This window comes from Diceros bicornis, chromosome 18 (genome assembly GCF_020826845.1).
Source record: "Diceros bicornis minor isolate mBicDic1 chromosome 18, mDicBic1.mat.cur, whole genome shotgun sequence".
Taxonomy (NCBI): Eukaryota; Metazoa; Chordata; class Mammalia; order Perissodactyla; family Rhinocerotidae; genus Diceros; species Diceros bicornis.
Genome location: NC_080757.1, coordinates 37,102,280 through 37,116,644, shown reverse-complemented (window position 1 = coordinate 37,116,644; position 14,365 = coordinate 37,102,280). Strand labels below are relative to the sequence as shown.

At 46.5% G+C, this 14,365-nt stretch overlaps 1 protein-coding gene across 2 annotated transcripts; it reads right to left on the bottom strand.

The window, feature by feature from the left end:
* Positions 1 to 918: 918 nt before the first annotated feature.
* Positions 919 to 10,511, bottom strand: SNF8 (SNF8 subunit of ESCRT-II). Of its 2 annotated transcripts, none has more exons than XM_058560753.1 (8): positions 10,373 to 10,511; positions 9,954 to 10,004; positions 7,421 to 7,559; positions 5,935 to 6,039; positions 5,017 to 5,089; positions 3,650 to 3,791; positions 2,295 to 2,369; positions 919 to 1,224 (listed from the first exon to the last, which is right to left on the bottom strand). In XM_058560753.1, exons 1-8 carry the CDS (start codon positions 10,424 to 10,426, stop codon positions 1,087 to 1,089), a joined length of 777 nt encoding a protein of 258 aa, XP_058416736.1. In that variant the 5' UTR covers positions 10,427 to 10,511; the 3' UTR covers positions 919 to 1,086. The 2 variants fall into 2 exon arrangements, with proteins under 2 accessions (XP_058416736.1, XP_058416737.1); XM_058560754.1 differs by lacking the exon at positions 10,373 to 10,511 and adding an exon at positions 10,212 to 10,353.
* Positions 10,512 to 14,365: the final 3,854 nt, after the last annotated feature.

The following is a 14,365-nucleotide window of genomic DNA, read 5'->3' as shown; positions in this document are numbered from 1 at the left end:
AAACCATTGGGTTTTCAGTTTGCTGGTACTAAAGCAGCCCTTAGGAATTTAGTATTCAGACTACGAAGACTGGGCTTAACACTGGCCTCCCAGCTCATCACCACCTTCCCTACTTGCTATTGAAGGCTCTTGCTTTCTGGTGCAGCGGCTTTTCCTCTTGGCTGACCATGTGTATAGGAAGAAATTACACACAAAATGTCCTGTGCCTTGCGAAGCCATGATAGAGGAAAATGTGGGCTCTGGGGTTAGTGGACCTAGGCTCCAGCTTTGGTTCTGCTTAAGCTGGTGGCCCCTGGCAAATTAATTAGATTCCTCACCTGCAAAGTGAAAGATACCTACTTAACTCTAAGGTTGCTATGAGGATTAAATGAGGTGTACATAAAACTGGGCACAGGGTCAGTGTTCAGTAAATGATTCCCTTTCCCACTAAGGCTAGAGGGACTTGGTGATCAGTTTAGGAGGGAAAGCTAGTAGGGAATTTGAGAAACAGTACCACATCTGCTATTGGTTGATTCCCCTCGAATTCCATTGTTTTCTTTCCTCTAACCACCATTTAACACTGACCTCGATTTCCTTCACACTCAGCTGAGTCTGCCATAACCTGGAACCTCTACAGAGGAAGCTGGAAGAGACTGAAAGAGTGAATGTTATTTACTGGTCCAGTAGGATCTGCTTGAGATAAGGAACAGTTTATAAGGAAGAGGTTTGAATTAACAGAGGGTGTAATTGATGTCTCAGGGCTACAAAGAGACTAGACTGTCTAGCCAGGAGACAGACAGCCTTCATTCTAGGCCCAGCTCTACCATGAACTTGTAGATGACCTGTGCAAGTCATTTTATATGTGCTCACTGTTATCTGTTACTCAGGTTATCCTTACTGGGTAAATGAGGTTTTCTCCAATAAAAATGCAATGTGAAGGCACTTTAAAAAAAATAAAATAATGGGTAAAGAATATTGAGGGAAGAAAAAACTTGGAACATTTTTTCTGTTTTTTTTTTTTTTAAGCAAAGTTGTCCAGGTTTTATTCACCAACAGCTCCTCCCTCTTCTCCCTGTCTGCTGTGTGCCCCCTCCCATACTCCACAAGTCAGGGGAGGGCTTCTCTGGCCTCCTCAGCTGTGATCTCCTGGGAGTAGAGGTCAGTAAAGAGAGCTGGCAGCCAGTAGTGGGCCTCCCCTGGGGCCTGCAGGTCCAGCCAGGCCAGCCCTTCTTTCAGCAGGTGTTCCTGGAGGGAAAAGGTAGGGAGAGTCCTTTGAGAAAGGGGAGTTTCCACAGACAAGTAGGGTAGATAAACAATCCCCAAACCTATTTTGGCTTCATTGGGGTTTTCAGACTAAATCTACACGAGTGCCTTCACACATTTACAAACAAAACCAAACTGGAATGACCTCTTTGGCCTTGACCTTTGCCTGAGGTGAAAAATGGCACCAAGTCACTTAACGTGTGCTGCTGAGAAAGAGGGTAAAGACAAGTCAAGGGGGATGTGGAAGGAATGCGGGGCTACAGAAATATTTGCTATATGGCCTTGAGCAAATCACTGGCTCCTGCTCCCTAAAGCAAAATGAGATCACTCTTTCAGTTAATCTACTAGGTAACAGGCAGACGTGGGTAAACCTTACTGGAGAAGATAATGGAAGAACCATATTAGTATTAGAATGGATTTATAGTTCCTGCAGCTGGAAATATGCTCAAGATGGGTTGGTTCTGCCCACTATCATTAAGCAGATGTTTGTTATCCCCACTTTAGAGATGAAATTAAGTCTATAGTTTAATTGCCTGGATAAGGAAGAAGGTATTGAAAGCCAGGGCTCCTACATTTTCATGCTACTCCCTCTTTACAACATACGTCTTTCATTAATACCATGAAATCTGTATATATAAAACTATAGCTATATAATACGCCATATAATAGTATATCATTATAGATATGTAATTACCATAAGTAGTTAATAATTCTTGACACTCTGCACTAATAGTGCTACTTCCAGTATAAACTCTATTAACCATGTGACCAGGCTCTCCAGGTGAGGAAGAGAGAGAAGGTGTTGGTGACTCCCCAGCAGCAGTGGCAGCCTGGTTTTACACACATGCCAGGGTTAGAAGTCTGCCTTTGTGAGTTCTACCTCTCATTGCCATCTTCAGAGAAATGCTGCGGTCACTTCTGGTGTGGCAGCAGTAGCCTTTAAGGCAAGAGGCCAGCAGAGCGAGGCTTAAGTTCTTGCCTGTGTGGTACCTATCCACCCACCTCCTCCCACCTGGGGCCCTTCTTTCTGAGCCATTCTGACAGTCACATACCAGCACTTGCCGCGCTCGCTCAGTCTCCCACTTAAGACTGGCTTTGATATCGCTGACAGTCACGTAGCCATTTTTCTGAAGGAAGGAGGAAGGGGAAGTAAGTTAAGAGTGTGCTGCTTATATGGTGACTGATAAATAATAATGTACAACCAAAATTTCACAATAAAAAAAAAAAGTGTTCTTTTCCTTAGAACCCAGCATCTGCCCAGGAAACTGATTTAACCAGACAGGAGGAAGAACTCCCCTTGGGTGAAGCCTAAGAGAGCCTAGAGAAAGAATGTTTTAGAGGTTCCAGCCGAGAGAGAAGTGACTTTCAGGGTGACAGAGGAAGGTTGAGGGGTTCAGTCTTAAAAAGTGGAGTCCCTGGGGCTGGCCCAGCGGTGCCAGCGGTTAAGTGTGCGCGCTCCGCTGCAGCGGGGCGGGGTTCACCAGTTTGCATCCCAGGCGCACACCGAGGCACTGCTTGGCAAGCCATGCTGTGGCGGCGTCCCATATAAAGTGGAGGAAGATGGGCATGGATGTTAGCCCAGGGCCAATCTTCATCAGCAAAAAAACGAGGATTGGCAGATGTTAGCTCAGGGCCGATCTTCCTCACAAAAAAAAAAAAGTGGAGTCCCTGGTACTAAGATACCAATTTAGACTTTCTCAGAGAACTCTCAAGTATGACAAGGGAAGATTCAGAATGATTAACTGAGAGGAAGGAATGGTGATAATCATAAACTGTTCATAATGTAAAATATTTAAATATTCAGCCCTTGCCCTGCCTCACCCTACCCATTCCCCAATCCAGAAAAGCCCCCCTTATTTAGTTTTGTTCTACATTGTAGAACAAAACTGAACATGTCTTCCCCTAAATACATGGTAAGAATTTGGGGGAATATGGTATATGTTTAAGACATGCTAAGGAAAAGGGGGATGGTAAACAACATCAAACATTTGTTTTGAAGAATCCATAAAGTAGTTTTAAGAAGACATCAAAGAATCTGTCTACCCAAGGAAATACAGTTAGTTGTCTGCATGTCTGTCTACTCCACTAGACTGTAAGCTCCTTGAGAGCAGGAACTATCTGGTATCCATCGTTCTATGCCCCACAGCCTAACCCAGTGCTCTCCACTGTAGCTGCTCAATAAACGTCTGCTCAATAAGCACAGATTTGGATAATGCATCCATTAGACAGTCTCAGCACAAGACCTAAGTGATGGGGAGGAGATCAGAGCTGCTCCAGAATCGCCTCCCAGGCGCCCTGACATGCATGCGCACACACCCACGTGCACATCCACCCACGTGCACATACGTGCGCGCGCGCACGCTCTCTCTCTCTCTCTCTCTCTCTCTCTCAGAAAGCACACCAGTACCTCCGCCAGCTGCAGCACCACAGTGTGATCCATATTGAGCTCTGCTGGAACAGACTGGATGAGGTAAGTGCCGCCCACAGGGATGATGCCGAAGCCAGTGCCAAGTGCCTTTAGTTTCTTGATAGCCCTGATCAGGTCATCTCTGAGGTGAGGAAGAGCTGCTTAAAGATCCTTGGCAGACCAGACCTAGCAACAATGCAGTTTCAGCTCTGCCCTGGGCAGGATTCCCTAACAGAAGACTCAAAAAGCTGCACAACATTTAACTACGTCAGTAAAAAGGCAGGGTTAAAGGGCACCAAATGGTGCTTGGACATTCAAGGGAGAGGGTATAGGAGTCAGGCTCTCCACTCAGCAAACTATTCCAACACCAGACACAGGTCAAAATATGCCTATAGGAACCCATCAGAAAATGTGACTGAATGAGCTGAACGTAAGATACATTAGAGAGTAGTGCAAACTATGGCAAAATAGAGAATCCTTACCCATTTTAAAGGGGGCACCCCAGCTGATTATTGCCATTTGGAAATACAGGCCCAGTACTGCCAGATTTTCTGATTTCTTAATTGACAACTAACTCAAATTAGGGAAAAAGAAAACCCAGAAAACAATCTCCAGCCCACATACTGACAAGGCTTTTTCATCTTTTCTAAAATTGGAGTCATACATAAAGGCTGGTGAACTAGGTCAATTTATACCCCATCTTCTGACCTCAACCCCTTCCCTAGCCTTTCTCAGTGCCTACTCTAGTCTCCTTGACCTCAAATAATCTCAAGCGTGTACACAGCCCTAAGTATGTTAAAAAATTATGGGGTAATTTTGTAGTGGTTAAGTTTGTGCGCTCCGCTTAGGCAGCCCAGGGTTCACAGGTTCGGATCCTGGGCGTGGACCTACACACCACTCATCAAGCCATGCTGTGGTGGCATCCCACATATGAAACAGAGGAAGACTGGCACAGATGTTAGCTCAGGGCCAATCTTCCTCAAGCAAAAAGAGGAAGACTGGCAACACATGTTAGCTCAGGGCCAATGTTCCTCAAGGAAAAAGAGGAAGATCGGCAACAGATGTTAGCTCAGGGCCAATCTTCCTCATCAAAAAAAAAAATATATATATATATATGTATGCATGAAAAAAATGGTTAGAAGGAAATATACTAAAATGCAAAATGTTTAACAGCTGTAATCTCTCAGCTGAGAAATACCTCTCTCTGTGTTTTCAGTTTTCTAAAATAAAAACATTTTTTCTGATCATAAAGAGGAATAAAAATGATTCCTAAACTAGCCTAGACATACAAGCAGTAGGGAGAAAAGATTTCCAGCTGATTTTTAAAGAGCTCTCTATACTCCAAGGGGCTAGAAGGCAAGACTTACTGACTGACATCCTGGGCAAATTTGCCCCTTCCTTTTAACACCTGTTGATGTAGTTCCTCCAGAGTTATAAGACCTATTGGAGAGGGGGGACAGAAAGCAGATGAAGGATTACCTTTATGGCTAAACAAACAAACAAAAAAAGGCAGAGGCTGGAGGGGTGGCATAGCGGTTAAGTTTGGCTCTGCTTCAGCAGCCCAGGTTCACGGGTTTGGATCCCAGGCACGGACCTAGCCACTCATCAAGCCATGCTGTGGCAGCGACCCACACACAAAATAGAAGAATATTGGCACAGATGTTAGCTCAGGGCTGATCTCACTCACCCAAAAAAAAAAAAAAAGGCAGTATCAGCTTTGAAAAACCATAAATGCTCTCTTGACATCAAGGCTGTGTCTATTTATAGCCAATGATTTATAACTGGTTTTAAGTTTTCTTTCTTTCTCACTTAACTTCAACACAGACCATTCAATGTGCTTCTTAAGATAAGACCACTGGATAACCATTTTTAAGGCCACCTTTTGTGGAGCACAGAGACTCAGCTGGAGAGTCTCCATACCTTGGAGATGCAGGGCAGGCCAATAATTACTAATGAGCAAATCATAACCCAGACACATCGTAAATCAGGGGGAAAGGCCTATTTCCTACCTCCCTACTATTTTCTGTAATGACTAGCAGCTAGACCTTCCTGGCCAAAGGTCTTTGGAGAATAAAGACAATCATTCAGGTAATTCCATTTACCCTTGGCCACAGAGACGTGCCATGGACTCAACTGCATGAAGCAGCTAAGATGCTTCTCAAGACCAAACAGCTTCTCAAGACCTCATTGGTCTACAGACTGCAGGACAGGAGAGCTCATCTTTCAAGATTTTCTTCATCTCAGAGAAGTCCAAAGCCCAGGCCACAGGACCCAGCCACTCTCACCTCCATTCCGGTGCTTCAGGGCCAGGCACACTTCAATAATCTGGACGCCCAGCTCGTAATAGAAGTCTCCCACGCCAAGCATCTCAGACCAAAATCCTTTTCCAGCTAAAAGACAGACAAAAGCTAGGTTATTCATTAGTTACATCTTTTCTTTCAAAGCTAAATTAAAACATCTATCCTATGGGATAGCCTATGGGATAGCCCTGCCTAGCCTTAAATCTTTCTGCTCCATTGACTACTCAGGAGCCTCAATACAATCTGATTCTTGGTAATTCCTGCTAAAGAACAGGCTCAGATGGTTGTAAAGGGTGAGCAATCTAAAAGGCATTTCTATTTGGCTGCTAATTCTGGCTCAAGATTCTATAAAAAATGAGTTTTCCTTTCCCAAAGCATACAGTGAAATATAATGAGACATATGGTCTAGACAAGGCTAAGAGAAAGAATATGCAGACTTGGCATTCAAAAATCCACTGCAGACAATATTTTATTAAGTGAAAAATGCAAGTTATAGAGTAGTAATTATAGCTTAATCCCATATATGTAAAAAAAAGTTTATAGGGCCGGCCCGGTGGCGCAAGCGGTTAAGTGCACACGCTCCGTTGCCGCGGCCCAGGATTCACCGGTTCGGATCTCGGGCGCGCACTGACGCACTGCTTGGCAAGCCATGCGGTGGCGGCGTCCCATATAAAGTGGAGGAAGATGGTCATGGATGTTAGCCCAGGGCCAGGCTTCCTCAGCAAAAAGAGGAGGATTGGCAGATGTTAGCACAGGGCTGATCTCCTCACAAAAAAAAAAAAAAAAAAAAAGTTTATAAATATGATGAAGGTGTCTAGAAAGATTTAACTTGATAACCGTACTTTATTTGTGCAATTATGGGATAGGGTCAGGGACTTCTACTTTCTCCTTTTCTTTTTTCTCCTTTGTTGATTGACTACATGATCACATACAACTTTTATTAAAACTAAATTTTTTTTTTTTTGGTGAGGAAGATCAGCTCAGAGCTAACATCCTCTTTTTGCTGAGGAAGATTGACCCTGGGCTAACACCTGTGGCCATCTTCCTCTACTTTATGTGGGACGCCCCCACAGCATCGCTGGACAAGCGGTGCGTCAGTGCGCGCCCAGGATCTGAACCTTCGAACCCTGGGCCGCCGAAGCAGAGTGCGCTCACTTAACAGCTTGCGCCACTGGGCTGGCCCCTAAATTTTTTTTAATAAAGGGAAAAAATAGCCTTAAAAATTCCACAGTAGATCATTCAAGGGAAGATCATGTACACTGACCACTCAGCTTGCACTCCAGCCTCTCCATCTTTCCCACCAAACTGGGCACTCAGTCATCCTGCTAGGTACTCCCTAAAGACAACATGTTCTGGATCTCCCGGCCGGCCCTTCTAGAGGATACCCCAACAGTAGTGAATGACAACTAGGTGAGCTTCTGTCCCTTAGGAACCCTAGGAGAACACTGGACCCCTAGAGACAACTCCTTACAGGCCAGAGGATCCACCCCAATGGTGGCACACATGTCCTGGAACTGCACCCGGAACTCAGGATTCTTCCGGATCTCCTGCTTGTGCTTGCTGGCAAATTCCTCCAGGTTGGTTTTGAACATGTCCAACTGCTTTGACATCTGTAGGATGGACAAAGGGGAGGTTAAGGGCAGCCCGGCCAAGTGATAATCAGATGCCAAAAATAGGTCCCTGGCTCAGTGGCAGGGCAAATGCTGCAATAACCTATCTCCTTCAGGCCTACCATTATGCTGTTTACTGTTCTCTTTCTTTTTATCCCTGCCTCTCCTTCACAGTAGTGTTGTCAGCAGAAATGAGATGCTGTACTATTTCCTCAATTTTAAAATACACATTTTTTTTCCACATGTTCCTGTTCTAAAGTCAGGAAGCATCTAACAATCAACGTGCACTTCTAATGTGGTACTTCTTTTTCCCAGAAAAACTGTTATTAAGTTGAAGGTGCACCTAATAATCCTTTTTTTTTAGAAATAATTGTTTTGGGCCAGCCCCATGGCATAGCGGTTAAGTGTGTGCGCTCTGCTGCTGGCGGCCCGGGTTCGGATCCGGACGCACACCAACACACCACTTGTCAGGCCATGCTGTGGCGGCATCCCACATAAAGCAGAGGAAGATGGGCACGGACGTTAGCCCAGGGCCAGTCTTCCTCAGCAAAAAATAATAATAATAATTGTTTATTTTATTATTTTGTGTGTGTGTGAGGAAGATCAGCCCTGAGCTAACATCCGATGCCAATCCTCCTCTTATTTTGCTGAGGAAGACGGGCCCTGGGCTAACATCCATGCCCATCTTCCTCTCCTTTATACGGGACGCCGCCACGGCATGGCTTGACAAGCAGTGCCTCGGTGCACGCCCGGGATCCGAACCTGCGAACCTCAGGCTGCCAAAGCGGAGTGCAAGCACTTAACCGCTTGCGCCACCAGGCCGGCCCCCATTTTGTCTTAAAAATGAGGGAATGCAGCATTCACGCAGTTGGAAATCTTCAGCCACTGACAGAAAGGCTAGATAGGAGAAAAATGAAGCCTGGCATGAATTACGTGTGCAGTGGTTGTTTAATCTTTGAGTCACGGACCTCCTTGGGGATCAACTCCAGACAGAGAATCCGGGAGGGAGGGGTGTAGGTCTACCAGATTACATCTCAAAGCTAAGTACAAAAGGTTTGAGGATTTTCTGATGTCCTGTTACTCCTTCTCTTTCCCTAACTAACACAGCCTATCTTCTGCCCCAAGAGTAACCACTCCTGGCCCAACATCTCCTCATTTGCTGCATATTAGAAACTTACACATTATTATAATCACCATTTCCAGCTGATTCCTCCATGTCATCTCCCCTATGGGTAGGAGCTTTGGAAGAACATAGCCTGTGTCTACCATCTTTCCTCAGTTCAAGAGCCCGGTTCCTGGTTTAACTGCCTCCTCCCTCTTCTTCACCAGTCACAATAACCGAGCAAACTCAGGGCATGGACAGAAAAGGGAAGTGTTAAGAAGGAAACTGTGCAGGAGCCACAGCCCCATCACTCACACGCATTTCTGGTCTGCACCTAGAGATGATGGTGGTGGCGGTGGGTGCCACAGGTTAGCCAATATTTTCATGTTATTCTTAGGCATTTAAAATAAAAACCCCAAAAGACCTAAAGCAAACAGCTCTACCACTTACTAACCATATAACCTCGGATAAATAACTGAACATCTCAGTATCCTCAATTCTAAACTAGGAAGAATAGAGTTTCTTCCCGATAGGATTGTCAGGAGGAACGAAGAAAGACAGTGTATGTAAAGAAAACGGACATGTGCCTGGGACGCTATAAGCATGTAATCACTCAAAGATGTTAGCTATCATTGTTATTAGCAAGTCACCTACAAGACCTCAGCAGCCCAGAAATCGAGGTTTGCCAAATACCCTATTTTTAGTTCAATCCAACAATCTAGTTGTAAGTGAGCATAAGTGAGGCCATCTTGTTACACTAAATGGCCCCAGCCCCTCCTCTGTGTGACTACTCGCTGCGCTGCACTTACTCTAAAAAATTCACATGCTCTCTTGATTTATGGCCTACACTTACATATGTACTCCCCAATAGCTTGATAAATTAAAACTTTGTTCTATGAGTTTCTCTCCAGGAACAGGCTGACCACAGGCAGGAAACACACCTACAAGGTATCCATCACAGCTGACAGAAGAATGGAATGTGATGCCTGGAAACCGTCACGCCTGGAGACCAACATCCCTGGACCCCCTCCTTATTGTCCATTTTCTCTATATAACTGCCCAAGATTCTGTAATCTTTTAAGATGGTTTTTTGAGACATTAGTCTACCATCTTTCCGGTTACGGCAGCTAATCGAATTAAAACTCCGTTTCTCAGTCCCTAACTCGTTGTGATTGTCTCTGATCGCGGAGAGCAGAGCGAGCCCATTGCTCGGTAATATAGTTTATATCAAAGGCGCCCTGTCCAACCTTGTCGGGTCTCCCTTCCTGCCTGGAGCCCTCGAACCGACTCACCTGGGCCAGCTGGTCCTCAGCCAAGACAGTCCCTCGCTCCTTATACTTGGCCTGTCAGACAAAGAGACCGGCATGAGTTGAGCGAGTGGGCGCTGGAGGCTCCCACTTGCATTGCCTCAGCTGAAGTATGAAAAGAGGGGGGGTCTCTCTTAAATGGTTTTTCTTAGGGAGAGGGATGAGGAAGTAGAATAGACGACTCGTCTGTAGTTAAATTTGGGGAAGTGGGGGGAAAGGGCTGGTGGACATAGGGATGCTGACATTTCAATCCACCGGAAGCTGGAGAAACTTAGTTCCCGGAAACCCGAGAAGCTCGTGTCAGATTCTGTGCGGAGGCGATCTGAGGATATAGAGCTCTGCTCCGAAAGACTTCAGTGCCTCGCGGCTCAGGGGTGGCCGTGGGTCCTCCTTCTTGCCCTCACCTCGGCAAGCTTCTTCTTGGCGATGGCGCCGGCTCCCACCCCGCGGCGGTGCATCCCCGCCTTGGGCCCTCAGGGCGCCCCCCTGCCGGGACCCCAGGTCTCCGAGTCCCGGGATCCGCCGCCGGCTCCTCAACGCGGAAGCGCGGACCACGCGTCATCTCCGCGCGCCGGAAGCTATGTGCCGACTTCCTGCCGCGAGGTCGAAGGTGTCCCACCGCCGGGGGCCCGGCGGCCCCGCCTTCCGCTGCCGGCAGAGCTCCGCGAAGCCGGGCGGCGGGGGAGCCGTGCGGTCAGGATGACGGGCCTCAGTCGCATTTGTGCGGCCTTGTGCTCCCCACCCGCATGGACGCCTCGGACCCTCTTCTCCTCCCGCGACTGCCGCTCCACCGCCACCCCAGCCTCTGGCCGGAGGTCAGCCGGTGCTCAATAGCTGCCTACTACGTGCCAGGCGCTGAGTTGAGCACCAAGGATTCCGTATTGAGCATAAAACCCAGTCCATTCTACACTCATGGAGTTTGCCTTTTGGAATCATGCGCAGAGATTCTGAGTGGCAAAGGCCTCACAGTTAATAACTTGGACTCGAGTTAGATTGCCTGGCTCCATAGCTCACTTCCACTATATGTGATCTGGTAACTTCAAGCAGTCTGGAATCTCTTGTGGCCCACTTTCCACAGTTGTCAAGGAGTAATACCTACGCATGAAGTCGTTGTGAGGATTAAGTCAAAAGCATTTAGTGCAATGCCTGGTGCATAAATAAATAATCAGCTATGATTGTTATTCATCACGTCTGGGGTGGAATCAGCCATCTGTGTGTTTAGGAAGCTCCATAGGTGATTTCGATAGCATAGTGAGTCAAACAAACAAGGAGCTAATGGAGGATTCTTAAGTCAGGGAGTCATAAGATCAAGATCTTGTTTTAGAAAAATTAGTGGCAACCTAGACTTAATTAAGTCAATTGTAGCAATCCAAACCAGAAATGATGAGGGGCCAGAACAAAGATAGTGGCAGTAAGGATAGAGAGAATGGGACAGATTCAGGAGATATTAAGAAAGTGAAGCGGTAAAACTGATAAGATGGGGGCAGAGTGGGTGGGGAAAGTCAGCAGGATGCTCAATTTTCTGGCTTGGGCAACAGGGTGGTGCCATTGGGGGTGGAAGGAGACCAAGGATGAAGCTGGGGAAATAAGTATGAGTAGTTTTTGAACATATTGAAATTGAACTCTGTGAGACATCACAAGAGAAATGGCCAATTGTCACTTAGATATACTAGTATAAAGTTCTACAGAAAGAGCTAGACTGGGCTACAGATCAAAGTGAAACCATGAATGTGAATGTTACCAGAGAGGTTTCAAGTAAAAAGATAAAAATGGAGGGGAGTAGAGATTGATGGTAGAATATTTAGTTGCCATTTTGGGCCTTGAGAGATGATGGAACCATGAGTCCAGTGAGCGTGGGTCCCTGAGGATTTCGTGGAGCAGAGCTGTCACACCAGCTCTGGGCTGCCTGATTCTGGATGTTTATGAGAAAGAGAAATAACGTTCTGTCTTGCTAAAGCCGCTGTTAAAGGATGCAAGGACGAAGGCTAAAACAATCATTCAGCCTTTCATAGTCATACCTTCAGATTTGCTTTCATACGTGTACCCTTAAACACTAAACTCAGACGGCATAAGCTCCCGTAGAAACAAATTTACTGGGGCTGGCCTCGTGGCGCAGTGGTTAAGTGCACACGCTCCGCTGCTGGCGGCCTGGGTTCGGATCCCGGGCGTGCACCAACGCACTGCTTCTCCGGCCATGCTGAGGCTGCGTCCCACATACAGCAACTAGAAGGATGTGCAACTATGACATACAACTATCTACTGGGGCTTTGGGGGAAAAATAAAAAAAAAAATTAAGTGCACACACTCGGCTTCACTGCCCGGGGTTTGCAGGTTCGGATCCCCGGCGCACACCAATGCACCTCTTATCAAGCCATGCTGTGGCGGCGTCCCATATAAAGTAGAGGAAGATGGGCACAGATGTTAGCCCAGGGCCAATCTTCCTCAGCAAAATAAGAGGAGGATTGGCATCGGATGTTAGGTCAGGGCTGATCTTCCACACACACACACACACACACACACACACACACACACAAAAGAAACAGACTTACTTTCTCAGAGGCAGATTTGTCCCATCCAACACATACTAGTCTTTTCAGACACCTTCTCATACATACTGACCTCTTCGAATATACCTACCCACCGTTTTCTGTGCAAAACACACTAGCCCCATATATACACACACTGACCTCATATCCTCATCTACTACACCACTCCCTAACACAAAAACTTTGTCCATTAAGTATTCACTGACGCCGTCTAGACACGTCTGCTTCATTTCTCACTCTTTTACTCACTATACGACCCCTTAAGGTACATACACTGGTCCCTCATTCACAGTCATGACCTCAGATTTAACTATTTGTACCATCAAATGCAACATACATACTCACTCCCTTAGGTACACACATTCGCCCTTGACAAACCTCATTTCCACCTCAAGCAGACATGCCCATTCCCTTATTCAGACACATTTGTTCTCCTTTATAGTTTTAGAGAAAGTGTGCTGACCAGTAATGTGCTGGTAAATATTTAACAACCACCTCTCAGGCCCGGCCCCGTGGCTTAGTGGTTAAGTGCGCGCGCTCCACTGCTGGCGGCCCGGGCCCGGGTCCCGGGCGTGCACCACCGCACCTCTTCTCCGGCCATGCTGAGGCCGCGTCCCACATACAGCAACTAGAAGGATGTGCTACTATGACATACAACTATCTACTGGGGCTTTGGGGGAAAAAAGGAAGAGGATTGGCAATAGATGTTAGCTCAGGGCCGGTCTTCCTCAGCAAAAAGAGGAGGATTAGCATGGATGTTACCTCAGGGCTGATCTCCCTCACACACACACACAAAAAAACAAAAACAGCCACCTCTCGGGCGGCCCCTTGGCGTAGTGGTTAAGTGCACTCGCTCTGCTGCTGGTGACCTGGGTTTGGATCCCAGGCGCGCACCAACGGACCGCTTGTCAGGCCATGCTGTGGCAGCGTCCCATATAAAGTGGAGGGAGATGGGCACGGATGTTAGCTCAGAGCCAGTCTTCCTCAGCAAAAAGAGGAGGATTGGCATGGATGTTAGCTCAGGGCTGATCTTCCTCACAAAAAAAAAAAAAAAAACCAACCACCTCTCCACGTTGGGAGGGAGGAACTCTGATTTATAGCATTTGCCACTTGCCATGGTGTAAGTACTCTGACCATGGCCAATTTCAAGCTATCAATGGTTTTACAGTCTGGTCACAAAAGTCCTGACAATTTAACAATGGCTCTCAGAAGTGCTCTGCTCCAGTACACGGATGAATGCTGACCATCACAGTTGCCCTCACTTGCTTTAAGTGACTCACTGGCCTTGTGGCAAGGTGGCAGAGAACCTGGGCTGTTAATTCTCTGCCTCGTGGAGGCAGTGTAGTACGTGGTTAAGTTATTATGTTATTATCTTAAAGGGTTGTGATGAAGCTTTAAATGAGATCACCAAGATTTTTTATTTTTTTTTGTGAGGAAGATTAGCCCTGAGCTAACATCTGTTGCCAATCCTCCTCATTTTTTTTTTTTTGTGAGGAAGATCAACCCTGAGCTAACATCCGATGCCAAACCTCTTTTTTTTTTTTTTTTTTGCTGAGGAAGACTGGCCCTGGGCTAACATCTGTGCCCATCTTCCTCTACCTTTATATAGGATGTTGCCACCGCATGGCTTGACAGGTGGTGCATTGGTGCGCACCCAGGATCCGAACCCTGGGCCACAGCAGTGGAGCACGTGCACTTAACCGCTACGCCACCGGGCCAGCCCCCACCATGATTTTTTAAATAGTGTTTATAAATTTGAAACAAAGAAAACAAAAAGGAGGATGAAAAATTTCAAAAGTTGGAAAAAAATGATTTTTATAAGGTACTGAGCACCACACTTGGTCTATAGTA